This window comes from Xyrauchen texanus, chromosome 21, assembly GCF_025860055.1.
Source record: "Xyrauchen texanus isolate HMW12.3.18 chromosome 21, RBS_HiC_50CHRs, whole genome shotgun sequence".
NCBI classification, from domain to species: Eukaryota; Metazoa; Chordata; class Actinopteri; order Cypriniformes; family Catostomidae; genus Xyrauchen; species Xyrauchen texanus.
Genome location: NC_068296.1, coordinates 3883981 through 3909605, shown reverse-complemented (window position 1 = coordinate 3909605; position 25625 = coordinate 3883981). Strand labels below are relative to the sequence as shown.

The following is a 25625-nucleotide window of genomic DNA, read 5'->3' as shown; positions in this document are numbered from 1 at the left end:
GGGTATGTGTTGGGTTTAGGGGTTGTGTTGGGTTTAGGGTATGTGTTGGGTTTAGGGGTTGTATTGGGTTTAGGGGTTGTATTGGGTTTAGGGGTTGTGTTGGGTTTAGGGGTTGTGTTGGGTTTAGGGGTTGTGTTGGGTTTAGGGGTTTTGTTGGGTTTAGGGGATGTGTTGGGTTTAGGGGATAGAATCTATAGTTTGTACAGTATAAAAACCGACATTATGGAATGTCCTCATAATGATAGGTAGAACAACGTGTGTGTGTGTATGTGCAAGTGTGTGTGTGTGTACAAATGTCCGAGGACTTTGTGTGTGAAAAATGCACACACCCATATTTGTGCTCATCTGAAGAACTGGGCTGATGGCTGGTCATTTTTGTCCGGGAACATGGCAAGTGTAACAAAGTGAAATAAAGCCAAACAAATGTAAAGAAAATGGTCCAAATTTAATGTGTGTTTTCAGATACCATATGTGAAAAAAGTCAATTAATTCTATTCCAATTGTATTAAGTAAAAAAAAAATTTTTTTTTTTAAACTAAGAAAATAAAAGCTGTCTGGGTCAAAATGACCAGAACACAACACAAATGTTTAAAAAGGCTTTCTTACTAAATTACCAAAATGACTCGCAAGATTTTTATTTGAGATTGTTTTTAAATTAAATTTTCCTGTAGCTCAATGGTATAGTATAGCACTAGAAAACTCAAGGTCACAGGTTCGATTCCTAGGGCACAAGCACACTTAAAATGTATAGCTTCGGAGAAAAGCCTCTTAACCACAAGAGAACACTAACGGCCAGTAAGAATGTCATGCCAAACAGAAGGTTAAACGGAGACTTCTTTGTTTCACTCTGTGAGTTATTAACCCGTTTAGGGCATGCAATATTTCAAGGTTCATCTCCTCTCTCTCTCGTCCTTACCTCTGCCTTTCTTTCACTCTACCTGAGTAATCGTGGCCCCTCCCACACATCCCATTCTTTGGCCCCTTTAAAAACACAACATACACACACACACACACACACACTCAGGCGGTTCAAAGAGCCCATTGTTGGAGATTGAGGTATGCAGTGAAAGTGTGTGTGTTTGTGCTCGTTCAGCCAATACCTATAGCGGATTCATCAGAACAGGGCAGGACTTTGGAGGATCTATCGAAAGGTGTGTCTGGGAACAGAATTCCAAAGGAAGAAAGGAAAACAGGTGGAGAGAGAAAAGTTAAAACGAAAAGGCAGCATACGTATTTTGGACTAAGAGGGAGACAGAAGGTAAGAATATTTTTGTTTGCGTTTCTCATAAGTGAGTCTTTGGGACATTATGTATGTGTGTGTCATGGTAACAGTTGATACTTACAATAAGAACACCAATACAATAAGTAACCTGAGCTACAACGCTTTTATGCCCGTCTGTCTTTCCAACACAATGCTGCTTTAAATCAGTGGACGGACACTCTTTCACTATTGTCCTCTGTGTAACACAATATTCATTAAACCAGTTTTTTTATACTCTAGGCTGGGACACTTGGGTTGATAATGTCTCTAAAAGACTGGTTTGTACTGTAGTTGGATACTCCCTACGAGACTTAATGAGTCACAGTGAAACGCTCCAACTGGCTTTTCTTTAGCGCTGTTCAAACATGCTTTAAACTCTTCAAACACACAGGCACACATATTCTCACACTCTGATATGGTTTCAATGTCAATTATGTTTAATCTATAAATTCTCTGGTTCCCAAAAATGTCGTGGGAACACATCTATCACACATTTGCTTCACTGCAAAGTGGAAGAACACATAAGTGAAGAGCATTTTCGGGTGCCTTAGGATGTTCTAAATGTACCTCCCCATTAGCTATACAGCAGAATTGAAATATCTCAAAATAGGCATCGTAATAAGATACACTGCCATTATACTGTGTTTTTTCCCAGGGCAATGCTCAGTGAGTGGTTTTGGTGGGATCGGCTGTGGTTGCCGAGGCCATTGACATGGGCGGACCTAAAGGATGGTGAGGGGCGTGTCTACGCCCGGGTTTCCCACCTGTATATCACTATACCTGTAGCAGTACTGCTGCTAGGCTTAAGAGTAATTTATGAAAGGTACACACACATATATATATAAACAGAGACACATTGCTAAAGTCATTCATTTTAATGCTGGTTCATGCTGGTCTGGCTTGTGAACCAGTATAAATATGCTCAGCTAAATTTCTCTGGAAATGCTAGTTAAGAAGCTTGTGCACAAAATGTGCATGTGTGAACACTAACAAAAAATAAGTACTTGGGTCAAAGATGTGATGCACATGTGTTTGTCTAGATCTATTAAAGGTGCAATATGTAATATAGTTATTGTATTAAAGCATACGATAATCATAATATGTTATCAGATATTTAGGAAACATGCTAAGTTGAAATACTGGTTTCTCTAAAACATTGCTTATTATATTTGGACATTGACAGAGTTATAAAAAATCCACATGGGCTGGTTGATAATTTGCAAACGTATACATTAGCTGATGAACTTACAGTGTAAGGCTCATCGCTTGCCATAGTCAGTTTGCTAGTTCCTGTTGCGTGTCCTCAAGCTGCAACCCGCGTGAGCTTTGAGTCTGGGGAGGAGGGGGCGAGGGAGATTCCTCTCTCCATTATTTTGAATTTGGACTGCAGTACCCATTTTAAACGCTTGATGTCAATGTTACATATTGCTCCTATAAGCTATAAAAAAATACATTAAAAACGCAATTCAAACAAAACAATTACAAAAACGGCACTACAGTTTTCAATTTCAGGATTCAAAATCATACCAAGTAAAAAATATATGATGTGGTGTAACCATCCAGAGATGGTAAAAAAAAGAGGTCTAAAGTGGTTTTAAAATAATATATATATATATATTAGTTACACCACCTGATGATTTGGTGGAAATGTAATATATATATATATATATATATATATATATATATATTACATTTCCACCAAATCATCAGGTGGTGTAACTAGGTCTGGGGATATGTAAAAACAAATATTGTATTGATAATCGCCTTAAAATAATATCGCGATATCCGATTATATCGTCAACCCCCCTTTCGATGATTGTTGAATATTTTTGCTTTAGTGATGAAAAAGGAATAAAATAATAAAGTGAGAAACAAATCTTATAACCACTTGTAAAGATAATAATAATAATATTTTTTAAAACCCCATTACCTACAGAAAGCTCAACCAAATGTGTGTTCTTATCGAAATAGTGTTTGTATTGCGTTTCATTAATACAGTTAATGTTGCCTAAATAAAATAAAATAGAAGAGTTTTAGGTTCAAGGTGAACATGGTCTTGTATTATTTTATGATTTAATCACTTTCGTCTTTGTTTCTTTAATACAAAGATATATTTGAGCGAACCCGCAGAGTTGCGTTCACAATGTTAATCGCACACTGCTCCATGAAAATAAAACAAACTGAATTTCGAGCACCTCCTGAGAGGGTCTTAGGTCATTTGCAGAATACTCATATAGGACACGATTCTTGCACAGTTTTCAGACGACTGAAACAGAGAAGAAAAAGTGATAACTCTTAACATGCACTTGTTTCATGAGACGCTCCCTCTGCACGGGCCTTATTCTTAAAAATACAATTGAACAATTAAATAAGTGTGTTTATTCAAGAGCAGATTCTTTGTGTACAACCCTCCTATTGCATTCAAAATCTGCATACACCTTTTGCATTTGCGGGTCAGTTTTGACCCGGTGGAGTTTTAAGCTTATAAAACATTCATAGTCCAGTTGTTTTCATCAAATACCATATTGTAGCTCAATGTTAACTTCTTAGCTGTTCATACATGTAAAAAGATCAGTTTTTTCGGCATGTTAACTGAAAAATATAAAAATACAAATATAAAATTTTTTTTTTTTAGATATTCTTTAACATTTCAAAATATCCATTAACTACAGCTAAACCAGTGTGATACATGTGAAGATATATTTTTTTATCAAGGTTTATGTGAAATTTGATTTGAATATAACATTGCATTAAATTTTTATAAATATTTAATATGAGAATTTCTAGTAATTTTCCTATCAACTTCCATATTAATTAATTACACATTACTGTTGAAAAACAACTCAGCAGTCATAGTTTACACAACCAAATAAACTTTTTTCCAACCAAACAACATTTGTATGCAATGTTTTTAGACTAAATATATTCTCTTTATTGCATAAACGTCTGAATGTTAATGTGTGATTATGCTGCAAACTGGATCATGATCAGATCAGTCTGTAAATTAAAATGTGGACTTTTCTTACTTTAACTCTTATTCAGACCATGTACGCTTAAACGTTTGCCCTTGCCACACTTCCCTTTAGGCTGTTTCCTTTAATATAGTTTATTTGTTAAATTGGTTATATTGGATATATCTGAGTTGTCAGTTCTGTGTGTGAGTGTGCATGAGACTGTATGTGTGTGTGCATGTTTGTAAACAAGATGCAGTCCTATTTTGAGACAAAAAAAAAAAAGTGTGTGAGAGTTTGGGAAAGAGGCTAAAAGAAAAATCTAATTCATAAATGTGTGAAAATATCTGCATAATAACATCTGAAAAGCCTCAATTGAATATTATATCTCATAAATTTTCTTCTAAAAATGTACATTTTTGTAGTCTTGACAAAGTCACAAAGTTTGGTTGCCGTTCGAAAAACGATGATGTATTTAAAAATTATGATTTACCTCTACCAAGTCAAAAAATGACCCGAATGCAATAGGGGGGTTAACAGCATTTCTTGTCCTGTGTTTCTCCGAGACATCTTACAGGTTGCCCATAACTGTTGCGGGATGAGCATTTACATTACTGTTTTTGGCAGATGCTTTTATCCAAAGCGACTTACAGTGTAATTATTACAGGGACAATCCCCCCGGAGCAACCTGGAGTTAAGTGTCTTGCTCAAGGACACAATGGTGGTGGCTGTGGGGATCGAACCAGTGACCTTCTGATTACTGGTTATGTGCTTTAGCCCACTACGCCACCACCACTCCAGGAAATTTAGCAAATTTCATGAGCAAATTTACCCGCTCATGAAAACCTGCATTTGGAAGAGGAACTTGCGAATAAGGAGCTGGTTATTCAGCCTCATCGCATTTGGCAGGTGGCGGGTGCAAATTTCACACCCTGGGCTACTGTTAAAAATATCTGGCAACTTCCTAGACCCATGGTTTTGCCATTTACCGATATTGTCGATCATCGTCTGTCAGTGAGTGTCGAAATCGGTATCGGGAGATTTATAAGACATCGTTGATATCCGATTACACCATCCTATCGCCCAGCCCTTGGTATAACGACATGTAGGTTGTAAATATTTTTTGTCATGTGACAAATATTGAAATTTTTATCACCTTTATTTGGCAATGACCCGCTTATTAAAACATATCTCTGTTATCATGGTAATACACCATGGTATTATTTGAAGCATGTAATATAATTTATAATACCAATAAATAAAAAGAGTAATCATTCCGTACCATGATATAAATCAAAGTATCATGGTATTACCATATAACACCATCACTGTTGGTACCATCACAGTACTTTTAGTGAGGGCAGGCATGCTGATCATTTTAGCAGCAAATATGTAAAAGCGGTATGCACACTCATACACTCGAATATTATTACAAACATAAACACACTATAGTGAGGTGCTTTCCAAGATGTGAGATAAAGCCAGTACAAAATACTGTCACTATATATATGTTCTTATATTGGCTAGAGTGCAGTGTATGGTCTCTGTGCTGAGGTTCACAGCGGGTGACTCTTTGACTTACGGTCTCATTGCTCTTCTTTCATTCAACAGGCTGATTGCTGTGCCACTTGCTGATGCCCTTGGGGTTAAAGATAAAGTTCGCTTAAGTGCGTCACACAACCCAGTGCTGGAAAAATACTACAACTTAAACTCTAAACATCCAACACAGGTTAACCTGCCATACACACACACGACCAGAACAGTGTTCAGTGATGTCAGAAAAACCTGGTTAACTTATTAACTGCATATATAATGCATTATAAAGGTATTTTTAAAAGTTACTCAAGAATTATTGTAACTAGGGATGCATGTTATATCAGCGACTTTTATTGGCTTATTTGTGCTGATAATTTGTAACGGATTATTTGCTTGCAACAGAGAATTGCATCTGTTTGAAGTTCGTTATTTTGTCTTTGTTTTAACATAAATATACTTACATAAATGGACACGATACATAAATACTTATATAAATGGACACACTCGTTTATTGTAATTTATTTCTCATTCATATCCACATACATCTGTCATATACTGTAGACACACTTCTGGTTTATGCTACATCTGCTGCCAAACCTTAAACAGCAACCGATAAGAGCCATCAAAAGCTTAGATATTGTAAAATGTAGATTTATTAGCTATAGGTCACAGGTATCAGCTGTGAATTATCAGTTATTGGTATGTGCCAAAACCATTCATTTCAGTGCATTTTTAACTGTTACCCCAGTTGCAATGCATTATAATACTTACGTATTCATTGTTATACCTTTTAAAAGTATAATAGTACTATAAAAAAAAGTCAGACTAGCACGTGATTGATTTCAAATGCTCATTTGAGCACTGTAATTGCTCTGTAATCTCCTAGTGTGATAATTAAACCACAAAAGCATGCAATTAATTACATAAATATATAGTGTGCATGTGCTGCACACTTCAAAGTGAATGTGTGAAGCCACTCATATGCTAAAAACATCACATTTTGTGAGTATCGTGCGCTATCCTTGTTGTAATAGTTTCATTAAATTTTACTGGTATTGCTACCGACTACTGAACTGTTGGTAGCGTGACAACCCTAAAGAATATTATATAATATTCTAAAATATTATAAAAACCTCTAAATTGCATTAGAATATTTTATAGCCTATTATAGAACTTCTTAATTCATTTTATAAAACACATATTTCTGATTCTGGATGCTGATTGGTCAATACAGCACTCATGTGACATGTTACTTGCACAAAACAGTAAATACTGCTGTGGGTGCTACTGTGCAACACCCATAGAGACCAACAATTAAGCTTAGTTTACATGTCAGGGACTACATGTATCTTCTGGCAGAAGGATGGCATTTAATGAATTTAAAATATATGTTTTTAACATATTATGTAGAAAGAGTTTTACTCCAATATACAGACTTCATGTGAAGTTGAAAGAAGGAACCATTAATAGAAACATTTGTTGGCCATCGCTTGCATATGGGGCAAGTACATATTGACATATGAAGTTTGTTTATCTAACACTGTTTGTGTTATTTTATGTACACAGACAGATATAAAAGGTGTGTGTAAGAGGTTGGGCTGGTCAGAAAGGCAGGTGGAATGCTGGTTCCGCAAAAGGAGGAACCAGGACAGACCCGGAGTTCTGAAGAAATTTAAAGAAGCAAGGTATATTTGCACATACATACACGTATATATATATCAAGTATAAATACCTTGTTAAGATCGCAACTACACACAACTGTGTACATCTTTATGTCTGTATTTTTGGGATTAACAAGAATATCTCTACTATATAGTTGGCGGTGTGCCTTTTACCTCTGTTCTACTGTTGGAGGGGTGCTGGCACTACATGATGTGAGTATTTCTTCTGCATACACAGTCAATTCATTGACTGTATTTGAATCTTTGGTTGACATCCAAGCTTTGTGTGTGTGTGTGTGTGTGTGTGTGTGTGTGTGTGTGTGTGTGTGTGTGTGTACAGTATGTGTTAAGGCACATACAGAAGTTCTCAGGAGAGGCCTTGAATCGGCATGTGTTTGTGAGAGATGCCTGAGGGGTAATTAGTAACATTTTCCCTGTGATTAGCTCTAGCTCTAACTGAAAGATCCACTAAGAGGCACAATAATAGGTATGGAAAGGCCTACACACACCTAGAAACACACATGCTGTAAGTGTTTGATATTAGTGGTGCTTTGCCTACTCGCTCCAAAAAATAAGTGTATTATTAGTTTTCAAAGTGATCAGACAAATTTTCATCTGGTGGACGATAAAACCAGTGAAAAATCCCAAAGACTTAAATTGAAAGGGGAACCCAAATCTTGTCCATGGATAAGAATAACAAAGAATTTGGGTGGGATCTTTTGACTTTACTAACCTAGCAACCACCCAGAACACCCCAACAACCACCTAGTGACACTTTAGCAACCACCCAGAATACCTCAGCAATCGCATAGTAATGTCATGGCAACCGTCCTCAACACATTAGCATTATGGTGGTGATATTGAATATATTACACTTGTAAAATAAAGGTTCCAATTAGAACCAAAAAGGGTTCTGTGGCCTGATACCTTGGGAGAACACTAAGTTCCAAATAGAAATTGTATTGTCTAGTTTAGGAAACCATGTATCTACTGGTGCTTAAAAGAACCCAGAAACCAATACACTGATCTGAAGAACCTATAATGTTAACATCAAGAACCTTTTAAACCTCCATAGCAACATTTAGCTAACTCAAGAACCTTTTCCAGTGACATTTGTTTATTTACACCAGTGGTTCTTATTATTAAAATAATGTTCCGGGTTCAATACAAGTTAAGCTAAATTGGCAACATGTGTGGCATAATGATGATTACCAAACAAATTAATTTCAACTCATTCCTCCTTTTCTTAAAAATAAAAAAAAAGCAAATATCGAGGTTATATTGAAGCATTTACAATGGAAGTGAATGAGGCCAATTTTTGGAGGGTTTAAACACAGAAATGGGAACTAATGTATTAAGCTGTAAATTTGTTTAAATTGCTATTTTTACAGTCGCTTTAGGGTTTTGTTGACTTTACATCGTCATGGTAACGAAGTTTCATGTCAGCTAGACATTATAAAAAATGTACAAGTTGAAAGCCTAAAGAATTAAGCAGTGTTTACACGTATATCATTTAAACTCTTTTATTATGAAAAAGTGCAGCGTGTCATAGCTGTCTGAATGTGATCTGCCAGGTTCAATTTACCTCCATGTGTATCCGTAAAAACTAACATTAAAGTGAGAGAAAATACACCTCAATAGCATTTTTATGTAGTAAATGGGTGCTGTAGTCTCTCACCATCAACTCTTCTCAGTAGCTTCAATACAAACAGGAAGTTAGATGACAAAATCCCAGAAGAGTGGAGCGGTGAAAAGGGGCGGGGCTTAATAATGTCAATTATAAATTACTCACATTTATGGGGCAACTGTTGTCTGGTGCTGACCAAGTCGTTGCTCAAAGTCAAACGTCTGTTTATTCGTGAGTGGCGGGAAAATCGATAGTTCAAGCAAAATCCTTCATTTTTTCCACAGGGGAAGTGAAAGGCTCTCTGATAAAATGTCCAAATTACTGAAGTTTATCAACATCTGAAAAACGAGGGATTTTTGTTCTTATTTCTGGCTGTTGTGGCGAATCTTGTGCATCGAACTTAAGTTTTTGCGTCAGTATTTTTCAATGCTTTTTTATTTGTAAACATGCATGTCAAAACAACACTGCGCTCCAGCGTGAGACGCTGACATAATAGCGATGCGTCCCATCTCAGGATGGAGCGTGACGTTTTAAAGACATTTTTATATATTTGATCAAATTGTTTTTTTTAAGTGGATGGAATCATCCACTTAAAGGGAGCCACTGAATAGTTCACCCGAAATTTACTTGATTTTATCTTTTACTCTGAATGACTAACCGTGCGTTCACACCAGAAGCGGCGAGAGCGTCAAAATTCACTCTGGCTGCCCTGCCTTCAACGCTCGAGGACGCTCTGACGTAGTTGAAATAGGCGGCAACGTTGTTCAGAATGCTTTGTTTTGTGGACTATATTTAAAGGGGTCGCAATTTAAACATCCAGACATGTCGACCATTTACTTTTTGCCGACCTATCACAAGTAGCGTATATCCTCATGAACTCTTTAAAATGTGAAAATAAGAAATCGATCGATGGCAGAAAGTAATTAAAATTATAGTTGTGTGTTATCAAAATAAAATACATTTGTAATAATAACTGTGGTCTTGGTTGTTTTATATCCCTGTAAGCAAACAGGGACATATCACATATTACTGGGAAACCCGCCACGGCAATAATTAGTTTCTCCTCCATTTTATCTTCGGGACTAATGTTTGGTGGGAACCAAAGTTTACACGGTTGTGTTCTCTAGACTTCACTAGAGCGGAGCACTTCTATATTCCAATAGGTTGCCGCCGAACCGCGTCACAACTCATTACCATAATGTTGACTGCACTTGAACTTTCATCTGACGCCCACACCGCCCAAGACTCGCCGCGCCGCTTCTCGCCACCAAGAGACGCTGATTGTCATTGAAAATGAATGACTTCCGGTCGATTTGACGCTATCGCCGCCTCTGGTGTGAACGCACGGTGATGCATACCCAGCTAACAGTTTTTTGTTCTAAGCACGTTTTCCTAACGTTACACATTAAGTTGTGAAAAGTTCTAAGCACGTTAAAAACGTCCAATATTTTAAAGGTTAAAAGAAAAATTGTGGTATTGAGCAAACGTTCCCTCACCGTTCTCCTGGGAACATTGCATGGTTATAGTTCTGATATTCTAAGGTTCTGGAAAACGTTATTGAAACGTTATTTTCGCGTTGTACAATAATTTTCTTACAAGAAATTGTAAGTATAAATTTGAAAAATGTAGTTGTATGATGGCAAGTTGTAATGACAAATTTTGGAAATGTTTATATATTTACAATGTAGTAGCGTCTAAAGAACGTTTCACTAACAATGTATCAATAACGTTTTCATGTTAATTTTTGGAGAACGTTTATTAACAACAGAAAACGTTCTAATAACGTTACTGTAAAAACGTATTTTCATAACAGGACGTTTAGAGAACGTTAACCAAAGTTCTGAGAAGGTTCCCTGTTAGCTGGGTAATGACTGAAAATGCTGTAATTATTTATGTCATTTCATACCAGTATTTATTTTGTTTATTCTGTGGAAGATAAAAGATGTTTAGCAGAATTAATTCAAAGAAAATTGATTCACACTCCCAAAAACAATGACCAAAAATGCAACATGAATTCAACGCTATATTTCAAGTCTTTTGAGCCATACGTTGTCATTGTGTGATGAACAGATCGACATTTAAGTTGTTATAATGCTGCATTCCATTCGAATCAGATGTGGGATATTCCTTCTTGATTTCTCCGATCTCCAACCATAAATGCATTCCATTGCCAGATGCTCGGAAGATGACGTTTAATGAAACAAAACTGCAACGCTCCCGTTAGCTTAGCAGGTGTTTGACTGTCACTAGAGATGTCTCCTAACAACCCAACTCCGAAAACAATCTGCAATGCTTGCATTTGGTGTATGATTCCAGTATAATTTGCCATATTTTGAACACCTGCTATGCTAACGTTTGTTAAACATGCTTTAATATCACGTAATGTAGGAACTTTGACTCATTTATCGATATTATTTAATGCAAGTGAATGTTTATCACTTTTTTTGTGCATCTTCCTGGGTGCCGACATGATTGTGTGATGTCACGCGCCTGCATCTCGAGCGAAATCTGAGTTTAAAATATCCGCACGACTTTCCAAATTGGAATTACGACCTCAAGTGGCGTTCCATTGCACTTTTCCAAGTAGGTAGTTGGAAAATCCGACATTCCGAGTTGAATGGAACCCAGCATAAGTCTTCCCCTCTTCCCTCTCACATCTCTTTTAAGAGCGTTTGTTTAAAAACAAAAGGTGTGTTGTTAGTGTTATTATTTGGGTATTTCTGAAATAACCGATATTTGAATTTTGCTGTTTTCGTCTAACAGAAACCGTGGCTTTATGACCTACGGGAAGTTTGGGCAGGATTTCCCAAACAAGTAAGTGTAAACCAGACTGAACATTTGCATAGTTCTTGGAAGTTTGCGTTTATGCGAGCACGTTTGCAGGGCATTTGGTTTTTAAATGTGTTTGTTTTGTGTATATACAGTCACTGCTGGACTCTCAGTACTGGTATTACATCATTGAGTTGAGTTTTTATGGCTCTTTACTGTTCAGTGTGGCTGCAGACGTAAAACGGAAGGTAAGAATGCGCCAATTTGTTATCAGAGTTTCGGTCTTCAGCTTTTGTATCTCTTAGGTGATTACATTAATGTCATAAAATAATTAGCATGTTACTTTACGCAAGTCATTGTAATGCAATGGCAATAATCCTTTAAAGACTGTAAAGTGAGATTTAGGTTGCGGTTCGGTAGGACAAATCTTGATTGTGAGTTTGTTCTTTGAAAAATAAATGACTCTTGTAATTGAGAATATTCAGCTTTTCAGAATTTTCCATATCTTAATAGATAAGCCTCTCCTTTTTTAGGTACTGTATATGTGCCTCTCATTCTCTCTCGATCTGTAGGACTTTAAGGAGCAGCTGGTGCACCATTGGGCCACTCTAACCCTGCTGTCCTTCTCCTGGTGTGCCAACTACATCCGCATTGGCACACTAGTCATGCTAGTTCACGACACATCAGATGTCTTACTCGAGGTAAGGAGAGACAAGGGCTGCTAGAGAGAGATTAAATGAGAAAGAAGAGTCAAACTTGTATACATACTTGCTCATACTTGGGGTTAGGAAGAACCTGTGGGTGTCTTCATTTGGTGACGTTAAAACACGCTAAAAAATCCCATAGACTTACATTGAAGGAGGGACTGAACCATTCCTAGGGACCGATTGCACCAGTTGTGCGTAAACTAGTTTTGGTGTAAATGGGCACTGTAGTATGAAACACCATTAGATTTAGTTCAAATATAATTTCACATATTAACCAAATATGTACGAATGCCTGGTGATGTTACATTTACATTACTGCATTTGGCAGAAGCTTTTATCCAAAGTGACTTACAGAGCCCTTATTACAAGGACAATCCCCCCAGAGCAACCTGGAGTTAACTGCCTTGCTCAAGGACACAATGGTGGTGGCTGTGGGGATCGAACCAACATCCTTCTGATTACCAGATTACCAGTTATGTGCTTTAGACCACTACACCATCACCATCCAACTTTCTGGTGCATCACCTGGTGTCCCAGGTTTCAACACACACGATTTTTGTATTTTTATTCAAATTAATAAATGTAAATTTTTTCCAGTTTGTTTTATTAGTATTTATTAAAGGGCTCCTAATTGATTTTAGATACAGTTCCTCAATATGTATAATATACATATTTAAATATACTACTTAGCATATTTAATGATTATGGAACATCCACCGTAACAAGATAACACTAACATTCCTGGCTTTTCAACATTTCTATTTACACATTTTGAAAGCCACTAATTGAATAAATAAAGGTAAAAAGAAGTTCAAAACAGTCGAGCAACGGTATACGGTTTGCGAACAATCAGACACCGGCCACACCGCTGTGGGAGACGATTAGAAGTCCATGAGGACTCTCAGTATAACCATTAACTTTTATTATTAAAATTTTTGTTTTTATTAAAACACAGAAAAACAAATCCATCCATCGGTCTTCAACCGCTTATCAGAAGTCGGGTCGCGGGGGCAGCTGCTCCAGCAAGGGGGCCCCAAACTTCCCTATTCCGAGCCACATTAACCAGCTCTGACTGGGGGACCCCGAGGCGTTCCCAGGCCAGTGTGGAGATGTAATCCCTCCACCTAATCCTGGGTCTTCCCCGAGGCCTCCTCCAAGCTGGACGTGCCTGAAACACCTCCCTATGGAGGCAGCCAGGGGGCATCCTTACCAGATGGCCAAACCACCTCAACTGACTCCTTTCGACGCAAAGGAGCAGCGGCTCTACTCTGAGCTCCTCACGGATAACTGAGCTCCTCACCCTATCTCTAAGGGAGAAGCCCGCCACCCTTTTGAGGAAGCCCATTTCGGCCGCTTGTACTTGGGACCTAGTTCTTTCGGTCATGACCCAGCCTTCATGACCATAGGTGAGGTAGATCGAGAGCTTTGCCTTCCGGCTCAGCTCTCTTTTCGTGACAATGATGCGATAGAGCGTGTGCAATACCGTGTCGCTGCCCCGATTCTCCGGCCAACCTCCCGCTCCATTGTCCCCTCACTCATGAACAAGACCCCGAGGTACTTGAACCCCTTCACTTGGGGCAATACCTCCTTCCCTACCCAGAGAACGCACTCCATCGGTTTCCTGCTGAGAACCATGGCCTCAGATTTAGAGGTGCTAATCCTCATCCCCAACCCCACCCCGATAAACACCCCTGTGGTCTTACATGAAAACATATAAAGGAAAACAAAAACCAAACAAATAATAGAGGGAAAGAGAGAGAGAGAGAGAGAAAAAAAAAAAAATCACACACACTGACAATTACCCATTTCTCTCAACTATTCCTCCCAAGATCCCTCCAAGAATGCAAAATATCCACCCCATTTTCCTAAAAATAAAAACCTAAAAACAGTCTCCACTAAGGCTGCCACTCTCCACATCTCCGAGCACCACTCCTGAAACAGGGGAGCTTCAACAGTTCACCACTATTCCTCCAGTGTTTAATAATGCGTTGGACAGTTCTTAACCCAATTCCAGTGATTTCAGCAATCTCAAAGTTTTCTTTGCTTGATGCAGGCCAATAATTTTCCCCTCCTGAAAGGTAAGAAAAGTAACATCATTTCCACGACCACGGGATACGCCTTCCGACATGGTCAAGAAATGAGAAGCTACACACTGCATGAGTTAGGATTAAAAGGATTGTTGCCACCTGAAACATATTAATCACTGCAATAATGATCCAATCAAAGGCTCCGTAGTATCTGATTATGTAAATCCAAACAGCGACTTTTTTTTTTTTTTTGGCCAGGCAGTGCAATAAATTTCACATTAGTGATGACGAGTTTGTGAATGAATTGTTCTTTTGAACCGGTTCTTTTCAGTGAATGATCTGAACCAGTTCATCCAAATCGGACTGAATCGTTTGAAACACTTTGCATCTCGAGTCAACATTATTCCACAAGTTACTCTATCTTAACCTGTCTCTCGAATGTGCCTGACACTCTGACTCGAAACGAGCCGATAACTGGGAGTAATATGATCCAATGAACCGCGCCAACTAGTTCACAAATCGGACTGAACGCTTCGGTCACAACAGTCGTCTCTTTTGGAGGTTTCTGACATATGAGAATCGATGAGCTGCAGATGCTTAGCATATGTTTGCCATGTAATTAAGGGGGGCAGAATGTATGTTTCCCAGTGCATAACTACAGGGGGGGCAGGGTGGGCAGCCACCCTATGTCCCGGGGTGAGAGGAGGCCTGCAACAGTCGATCAAAAGGAACCATAAAAATTACTTTGGGCCCAACGGGTGACTATAAACGACACAGGATCCCCAAAGAGTGGGCGCGACAGGTACTTTGCACTGGGGCCCGTAAGATCCAAGTTATGCCACTGTATGTTTCTGAAGTGTTTTGCTGAACAGCAAAAAGTATAACAAAAAAAAAACATATTGGAAACATGTTCATGACTTGGTTGTATAACCATCTTATCAACGTATGATGATGACAATGATCCGGTCGCAACAGTTCTCAACAGCATTCCGATCCGGGGAAAGCCGCTCTTGAGTAAACAGTACATCGTCGATCACATCCGTTCTCGAATTAACAGCACACTGAACTGCGAATCGCCTCTTTCGGTTCTAAATACTGAGAGCCGATGAGCATGAGGGGCAGTGAGGGGGCAAAACGTTTCTGTCAAGAGATTTAAATGAATTTTACTATGGAGTATTGTGCATGCAGATTATGGTTGAAGTTGTTATGATCTGGAGTTGTGAGATGATTAAGAGTAGTTTATTCACTTTATATGCTTTAGGCACATAGAACATCAACGTTGTATATCATTGTCCGCATTGCGTGCTTCACGCGGAGTGTTGGTGGAGTAGTGGGCTAAAGCACATAACTGTTAATCAGAAGGTCGCTGGTTCGATCCCCACAGCCACCACCATTATGTCCTTGAGTAAGGCACTTAACTCCAGGTTGCTCCGGGGGGGGATTGTCCCTGTAATAAGTGCTCTGTAAGTCGCTTTGGATAAAAGCATCTGCCAAATGCATAAATGTAAATGTAGGTGCAAAACTTAAATGTGAATTGAATGTGTTTGAGTGTTTATTCCATGCTGCCGGGGTATTATCATTATGTACAATTAATTAATTACACAATGATGTAAAAGAACTGGTGAACCGGTTTGCGCAATGGAATCGGACCTCCATCACGATTTCACATTTCTGCCTTTAAATCCTCCAAAATGTGTCCCATACACTTCCATTGTAAGTGCCTCACTGTAACCTCCAAATTAAGAACAGTTAGTTACAAACTTACAAGCAGTTACAATGTCCCTCATGTGAACTTTACGCCCCAGTTTAAGTAACATTAAGCTACATTTCATGGAGTGTAAAATTGTACTTTCTGTTTCTCTGTCAGTCTGCTAAGATGTTTAATTATGCTGGCTGGGAGACTACCTGCAACAGCATCTTTGTGGTTTTTGCTTTGGTCTTCATAGTAACCAGACTCATCATCTTCCCTTTCTGGTAAGTGCATGACAGAGGGGAATGTGGGGTGGGGGGGTAAGAGTATATTTAGGACCTGTTCAAATATTTGTCATGTGTGCAGGCTGATCCACTGTACATGGGTGTATCCTCTGGACCTGTTTGAACCCTTTTTCGGCTATTATTTCTTTAACGTCATGCTGGTGGTGCTTCTGTTTTTGCACGTCTTTTGGGCTTCCCTTATCCTTCGCATGGTCAAAAAGTTCCTTTTCGGCAACGTAAGTGTCCCACACACACTCAAACTCACGCAGGTTTTTTTTTCCTAGTGGGGACTTGCCTTTCAAATCCGTTTTCCTTAATACAAGCTAATTATTAAAGCAAGAAAGTCACAAGAGGGTAATGTGTTACAGAGGTCATATTACTATGGTTAAGGAGTGATGTTTTTAGGCACAATTCAACCTTTTTTGCTTGTCTAAAACAGCAATATGATAAAAGACAGCAATATAGAATATAAATGACTTCCTGTTCACTTGCATTGCTCTAAATGGCAGCTAATTATTAAAGGAATAAACATGAGAGGTCATGCTTTACATTGATATTACCATAGTTAAGGAGTGCTGTCAGGCAAAATGCAAACCCTTTCTGTTTTTTTTTTTTAAAGCAAGCCATTTCAAAATGTGTGTGTGTGTGTGTGTGTGTGTATATATATATATATATGCTTTCTAAACTGTTTCTTACAGTGCATTTGCATGCTAAATTTACACAAAGGTAAATTAGCATATCTAAAATGTTTATATATATATATATATATATATATATATATATATATATATATATATATATATATATATATATATATATATATATATATATTTTTTTTTTTTTTAAACATATGACATTTTGATACACACGAGGAGATTTTACTCATTCTTTTCTTTACAGACAAAGTCAATATAATAAATTCTCTTTTCCTCTCAATAGCTGAAGGGCGATGAGAGAAGTGATGAAGAAGAGGATGAGGAGGTTTCCGAGGAAGAGTATAAACATGGTTATTCTAATGGATCTGGGACAGGACTGTCTAACGGTCACTGACAAATAGAAAGACCTTCCGACATAGATAGCCTTTTAATGCTATGCATATATTAATGTCCATATTGGACCCATGACTCATCTGTGAATTAATTTTTATTTTTTTTATTTTATTTGTTTTGCATAACCTTTCATCTTAATGTGTGAATATGTACTGATGTTTTTGTATCTCAATAAAAATCTCAACCTCACTGACAACTTAATGCTTTAAAACTAGAGTTAATCAATTAAAACTGGTTAGCATTAGAGAATTTAAGCAGTACTTGAAATCTTCTACATGCTAGGTAAACATACTGACACTATGCGAAAGCATTTGGTGATGTCAGAGTTACTCTATAAAGAGTAAATTTGTATTGAGCTGCAATTAAGCAAAAACTAGAGCTGCAATATGTGCAGTACAGAATATAGTAGCTCGATGTTAATCATAAGGTCCTGTATAAACCAGGCAGCTGATTTTGGAATATAACACACTCTCAGACTGTTAATATATTCTTCATCAAAAGGGATTTCAATACTCAAACCCTCATAATAGTCCTCAAACTCAGCCTAGGCTACACTTTTTGTGATTTTTCCTGATTTCCGTTCAAAGGCAAGGAAGTCAGGGTTTGAACCCGCTTCTGTCAACAGTAAAAATGATAAGGTCTTCATAAACATTAGTCATCCAGCCATTGAGTAATATTGCTTTTTGCCCAACTGGTGCTTTGTTATAGGTTAACTTTAATAACTGCTGTGTGTACTTTGACACGCTATTTTTAAGTCTATCTTTAAATTAAAATTAATTGCTTTTCCTGGAATGAATAAAGAGGTACCACACATTTAAAGGGATAGTTCACCCAAAATAAATTTTGAGGCTTCACCTTGTGTTGCTTCAAAGCATAATACTTTTTTGTTTTGTGGAACACAACAGAAGATTGTAGCCATTTGTTTTCAATTGTATGACAGAAAGAGATGCATTTAAGTAAATGTCACTAAGGTTTGTGAAATACTGATAAACGCTAAACACATGTAAATACTACTTTAATAGCAATGGACTCTAAACAAACACACACACACACTAGCAGTGGCTCACCATATGCTGGGACAGGGTCTTGTTTGCCTCTATATAATGTTTCTATATCAGTTAGGGGGACGGAACCGGTTTTATTTGGGTCAAGCCTTACATAAACCTAAAAAATAAATAAAACTGACAGATACTCTCATTCAAACCAGCAGCAATTCATTAGACTGGAAACTCACAGAGCTCAACAGTGCCCTCGGGAGGACAAAAGCAGTCAATCTTGTCTGTCACCTTCAGAAAGACAGCTTTTCTGTTCTCGTTCATCTCCCCGGTAACGGCAGGCTTCACATCAGCGGGGTGCACCCGCCCCTCCACCGGCCGACTCACAATCCTCCACACCGACTCCTGACACACACGATTCACACTAATCGCTCACATAATGTTCTATATCAACATGTCTGGTGCTTTTGTACAGGATTTATGACAGACAGACAGATAGAATGTCAGACAGACAGACAGATAGATAGAATGACAGACAGATAGATAGAATGAAAGACAGACAGACAGATAGATAGACAGAGACAGGCAGACAGACAGATAGACTGACAGACAGACAGAATGTCAGACAGACAGATAGAATATAGACAGACAGATAGAATGTCAGATAGATAGAATGAAAGACAGACAGACAGATAGATAGATGACAGACAGAGCAGATAGACAGAGAGACAGGCAGACAGACAGATAGAATAACAGACAGATAGATAGATTAACAGACAGATAGATAGAAAGGCAGACAGACATAGAATGACAGATAGATAGAATGACAGACAGACAGACAGATAGATAGACAGACAGACAGAATGACAGACAGACAGAGACGCAGGCAGACAGACAGACAGAATGACAGATAAACTGACAGTCAGATAGACAGGCAGACAGACAGATAGAATGATAGACAGACAGAGAGGCAGGCAGACAGATAGATAGAATAATAGACAGACAGTCAGGCAGACAGATAGAATGACAGATAGATAGAATGACAGACAGACAGAGAGGCAGGCAGACAGATGGACAGAATGACAGATAGACAGACAGTCAGGCAGACAGATAGACAGGCAGACAGACAGAATGATAGACAGACAGGTGGACGGACAGACAGACAGTCAGGCAGACAGACAGAATGATACAGACAGAGAGGCAGACAGGTGGACGGACAGACAGACAGACAGATAGACAGACATCCACTTAGGTAACAAGTACACTAACTTTTGAAAAAACTTTGATTTGGTGTGGTGGAAATGACACCACATCTGTAGGACAGTCATAATAAAAAAAAATCATTTGATAGAAATCCTTTTCATACAATAATGAGATGGTTTATGATTACTTCACTCTTTGTTTAGATGATCATACTTTTAAAGATGTAATAATTAATTATAAATTGTTAGTTTAATATCAAAAGTCTGTGTTTAGACATAAACAAGACTAAAACAATGTTCCAAGTTTTTAATGAGACCCTCATATACCCTATACCAAGTGATCCATCTGGGGTGGCACAGAAATGTTCGGGCAGCATTTTTATATCGTCGGACTGTGTGTTAAGTTTGCAAATTTGTACAGAGATGATTTCACCTCTTTAAAAGAAATAAATTGTGCCAAAAAATGCAACTGCGAGTGGGGTGGCCAGGCTTCGGTCCATGGTGGCCACGGCCACCCCTGCCCACCCCCTAGCTCCGCCACTGCCTTTAACATAAAACAAATTGCACACTTCACCTTTAAGACAGGTTGATGTTTGAGATTTCATGTATGGAGGGTTTTGGATGAATGTTTCATATGTTTGAATGAAAACTTGATTGTAAAAGAGAAATAGAGTATTAACCTTGAATTGCTTTAGAGTGTTTATTTCATTGATTTCCTCTCCAGAGAGATGATCTATTCTTACACCAGACTGGGCTCTGCATAAAAGAAATACTCTGAGTACTTCCACTAGTATACACATTGTGTGTGTGTTTGTGTGTATGTTGTGTGTGTGCATTGCATGTGTGCGTTGCGTGTGTGTATGTGTGTGTGCGTTGCGTGTGTGCGTGTGTGTTACATGCAGCAGAGCTCGCCTGGCTGTCTCATCAGACTTCAGGGAAGTGTGGGCTGTTTGTACAGAAGTGAAGTTCGGCACACTGGGTGGTGTAGGCAAAGTGTTAATGAATTAATATATGTGTGTGTGTGTGTGTGTGTGTGTGTGACAGATTGTGAGTGTGTGGAACCTGTGAAATATCCTGCAGGCAGTACGGCCTCCCTTAGTTCATATACACACCACAAGATATAAAGGGCAAAGCGTTCATCTGTAAGATTTTGTTCAATATTTATCTTTTTAGAAACACTGTGTTATAATGCACAGTGTGTGTGTGCCCATAGAGGTTTGCTGTATTTGTATACATGCAAAACTTCATAGGCTGACCGGTTTTTACCATAAATTCGGTACTTTTACACTGTCAGTGTTTGGTCACATGCAAAAGAGAAACCAATCAGCTCTTGACATGCCTCACGTCCACACTTATATACCAATGACACGCACATATGCAATAAAATACAAAGAAATGTCTGAATTTCCATCACAATGTCCACTGTGTGGCGCTAAAAGCGAGTTAAACGTTCTCCCAAACACATGAGGTTTTTAAGGATTGCTCCAATTTGAAATCACCAAAACCTTCCTCCCTACACTAAACCTAAACCGATAAAGCAAATGTGGGATGAAAAACACAACCATGTCATTTCGTGGTGCTTCTATGACACTTTCAGCTGACGTGTGCTCTTCAGGACTTGTACCCCGCTTCTTCACATCACAAGTGCAACGCTCAATCAATTGAGCTAACGTGCAATTTGATTGCATTCGAACAAGCTTGTGAATGCAGTTGATTATTTTATGCAAACGTTAAAGTACGTGATGTGCTATAGTAAAAGTGCTGTCATAAGATAGCATTGTGTGAGGAACAGGGTGAAAATTACATGTTTTAGTGGTGAGAATGATAGACAGGCAGACAGGTGTCTCTAGCGTTCATTTCACCAGTAAACTGCTGTGATATTGGCTGTGAAGCAAAAATGAAGGTATAATAATGTGATACGACGAGGCCAGGTCGGGTGTGGTACAAGTTATGTGCCAAAGTCTTAGCAAGCACCACTAATAAATATGCATAAATATACTAAAATTATGTTAAATGATGTCCAGTTACCAATCCTCCAGTTCTGGTGGGAGTGTAACCACTATGACCTTCTCAAAATCCATGACAACGAGACAGAGAGAGAGAGTTTTGTATATGAGTCATGTCAATGTGTGGGTTTTACTCAGTGTGGTGAAGAGTTCTCCTGGAGCGTGGTGGGACACTCGTGGGACTGACAGACACAGCATTCTGTTCCGGTCGCTAATGGCAGCCCTGTGTGAGTATTAGAGAAGCCTCACGATGATATTACTCACCAAAAACTGACAAAAAAGGTGGGGGCGAGAGAGAGAATATACCGACCTCGACAGCTGGTCCACCATAACCTGCTCAATAACAGTTAGCTGTTTCTTCTCTTCTGTAAGCCCCTCCTACACACAAACACAAATATAACATCCAATAGTATCAAACACTTTAAAGTGCTTATAGAGCATAACAGACTGGTGCAACAGGTCCTGCTTGACCCACTTCAAGCGGGATTTGAACCGGGGTCTCTGGCATGGGAACCAGGCACGCTAACGAGAGGGCTAAAGACTACAGCCTCTAGGGTCAGTCGCTAATGTAACTCTTGAGGCCAGGGGAGGGATGTTTACAATGCACAGCTACCTACCAGCCGGCTACTGTTACATTGGCATGAGCCAATCATTGATCAAGTCACAAACTGACTCCCTCATCTTGTTGTTGGACTGACTGTAGATGGGTTGTGCTGTGTTTTAAAAGGTGAAGTCAGCTGGATCCAGGTTTTGTTTGTGGCTGAACATTGGACGTCTCTGTGTCTGCAAAGGCACTGGATCTTTAGTTGAGTGCTTCATCTTCTTGGTCTCGAAAAACATGAGAAAAAAAATGTCAAAACAGTCGATTAGAAGTGCATATATCTTCAGGCATGTTCTGAGTTCGTGGAGGATGGAGAACCCCAGCTCATAGATGAATGGTTTCTGGGTCAATCTGGATTGCAGCTTCTTTGGGAATTATGGCAAGAACAGCAGCCTGAAATATCTGCTTAAGTTTATATTCATTACAATTCTATTTGCATAATCAAGTTAATAGTTCACAAAAGACACACACACACATCATAATTATCATTGTGTTCCCACCTCCTCCTCCTCCATGTTGTGTCTCGAACTTTAGCACTTTAGAACTCTGTGACAGAAATTGAATAGTTAATACCTTTAATGTTAATATTATTGAGGTTTTGTTCAACATATGTTCATCTTTTGCCTGTAAGTTTTTCATAATTCACTAAACTTACTCTGCTGGCCTCGGCCTGTGTTCTGCTCCAGTAATCATGGGCTTCAAAAAATATACACGTAAATGGAAAGAATAATTAACAACAGTTAGCCTTAACCGTGAATTCGATCCCTAAAATCTTACAAGAGCCGCATTGAATGTTATTTAGAGTCCTACAGAAACCCTACACATACCCCTTTCCCTAAAATGACGGGGTTCCGCTGTCCTTTTCTGCATATCGCGGCCAGGGACGTACTGGAACTGAAATTCAGCCCGGGACTTTAAGAGGCCTTTTACGCGAGTGCCCTTGGTGCACGAGCAGAAGGATTTTTTGCAGTTATTTTAATTCTAATAGTGTTTTTATGGTATAAAGACAATCAGATTACACTGAAGACCTTCAAGAACTTTTAGGATGACACCTGCCTCTTCAGGTTGTATAAGCAAGTCACCACTGCACTGAACACAACCAGGTCAGCAAAACCTAATCTCGAACACATAAGTCACAGTATAGTTAGTATACTGCTAACTACCAGCACGTAATGTGTACAGTCAGTCGGAGTGATAAAATGGTTACAAATACTAACAAATACCCACTCAGATACTCAAAAACCACAATGCAGTCCCATAAAATAGAGATTTGTGTGTGTGTGTGTGTGTGTGTGTCCTCACTTTCAACTCTCCCTGGCTCAGTTTCCCCTGTGCTGGACCCTGCCTCTGCTTACTGATTGTACAGCTGAGAAGAACATAAGAACATCAGTAATAAATATGACTAAGAATAATACATTTTCTAATTCAATCTGTGCTTCAGTCAGGTTATTATCTAGTATGTGGAACTATTGGCATTTTATCCTATATGTAAATATGTAATATTGTGCTGTATTTTTTCTATTTTGAGTGTGTGTGTCCTTAATAAAGCTTTGATTGATTGATTGATATGCCTAACATTATTGCCTACCCAGCCTTGCACACTGCCCCTCTAACTGTCTGTTTCCTGGTTTCTGCTGCTCCTCCTCCTCCTCCTCTTCCCTCTTTCATTGGAATTCTACCAACCAAGCCATGTAATAAATGCCTATATTTAAATGCAAATATAAACAATTTCAGTGTATAATAAATCACTAATATATCCCTAATCGTGCACCTGTCCTGTCCATACTGCTGGGTCCTTCTCATCTGCACCTCCGGCTGCCATAGCACTCTTTCCACTACGGAAAAGGACTGTTAATTTGGCGCATTTAGCTGCCTCTTTTGCCAAAAATTTTTTCTTTTTAATTCTTATTTTTTCGGCCCCACCCATTTCTTTCTCTTCTATCCTTCTTTTTGCCATTTTTACCGTTCGTATCTGTTGCATTCACACAAACCCGCCAAACATGACCAAAAGTATACTCCTTTGATCGGCGCCTAGTTTGAGCCAATCGGATGTCAGGAAAAACGAGGATCAGTCCAAGTTGGGAGGGGCCGCTCGTATCCCCCCTCAGATTGAAAGTATTGGTCTGGCCCGGTCTGAATCACACACACACAGCGTTCCGCTGCAGCTGAGAGGCCGGTTAGGCCGGTCGCATATCATTAAAAAAAAAAACTCTTTGACCACCGGCCGATCTTCGGCCTGAAATGGACCGGCCGTTCGGGATTGTTCCCGGTATTCCCGATGGCCAGTCCACCCCTGATCGCGGCACTGTTTTGTGGTCCGTTCTGCATAATGCGGTGGCTCATTTTTGCTTATCGCTTCCCATTCGGCACGTTTCGCGGATGCACCACCGGCTCGCTCGGTTCTCCCGCTGGCCAGTCCGCCCATGATCGGCCCCAAAGTGCATCGGAGCACCGGGAAAATACCAGTGACGTGCGGTGATGTCTTAAAGAGGCTAGGCACTGAGTTATGAAAGCCAGATTACCTGATTTATTGTTTAAGCTAATACGTAATAACAGTGAACGTTACGCACAAGCGCAGCATATCAAGAAATGTACAAATCAGGATGTATATATATGAGAATCACACCTCATATATATAGTGTACTCTCTCTCTCTCTCTCTCTCTCACGCACACACACACACATAAAAGCGCGTAAACAGTGAACGTTACGCACAAGCGCGACATATCAAGAAATGTACAAATCAGGATGTATATAGTGTACTCTCTCTCTCTCTCTCGCTCTCTTTCTCACGCACACACACACACACACACACACACACAAGCGCACAGCCACATAGCCAATCTTTTCTTACATACCAATCAGTTTGAAATGATCGGATAATTTTTGGGCCCTTTTGCTGTACTAGTCCATCTAAGGCTGGCGTAGACCTCCCTTTTGCAATTAACTCATATTTGGAATTAAAATCGAGCTTGGAAAAATTTCTTAATTCCGTGATTACAGCCGGTGCTGTCATTTTGATTTTGAATTTGGCGGGATTAGGCATGTAGGCTACGCTAGCTGTGATGTAATGACGTTAGCTACGCAAATGTCCAGGAATATCTTGATTTTAATTGGTCCATGTCTGATACGTAACGGAGATGATTACGGGCATAACATATTTACGTCAAAAGGCACAGCAGATTTGTGCTTTTTGCCGTACGTGTTAAAGAATACAGGATCGAAGTGCGCATGCGCAACATGGGTTTTCCGCTTGTCGT

The 25625-nt window shown here is 39.0% G+C and overlaps 1 protein-coding gene across 2 annotated transcripts; it reads left to right on the top strand.

Moving 5' to 3' along the window:
• Window positions 1–1036: 1036 nt before the first annotated feature.
• cers3b (ceramide synthase 3b) lies at window positions 1037–17751 on the top strand. Of its 2 annotated transcripts, XM_052152874.1 has the most exons (11): window positions 1037–1258; window positions 1917–2084; window positions 5824–5941; window positions 7315–7433; window positions 7565–7622; window positions 11800–11850; window positions 11961–12053; window positions 12378–12506; window positions 16407–16513; window positions 16596–16749; window positions 17453–17751. In XM_052152874.1, exons 2-11 carry the CDS (start codon window positions 1921–1923, stop codon window positions 17561–17563), a joined length of 1104 nt encoding a protein of 367 aa, XP_052008834.1. In that variant the 5' UTR covers window positions 1037–1258; window positions 1917–1920; the 3' UTR covers window positions 17564–17751. The 2 variants fall into 2 exon arrangements, with proteins under 2 accessions (XP_052008834.1, XP_052008835.1); XM_052152875.1 differs by lacking the exon at window positions 16596–16749.
• The last annotated feature ends 7874 nt before the right edge of the window (window positions 17752–25625 follow it).

Coding starts and splice junctions, on each gene's coding strand:
- cers3b (XM_052152874.1), top strand. CDS start 1,921: ATGCTCAGTGAGTGGTTTTGGTGGGATCGGCTGTGGTTGCCGAGGCCA. Junction 7,623..11,799: donor GGGTGCTGGCACTACATGAT/GTGAGTATTTCT, acceptor TTCGTCTAACAG/AAACCGTGGCTTTATGACCT. Junction 12,054..12,377: donor CTGCAGACGTAAAACGGAAG/GTAAGAATGCGC, acceptor CTCGATCTGTAG/GACTTTAAGGAGCAGCTGGT.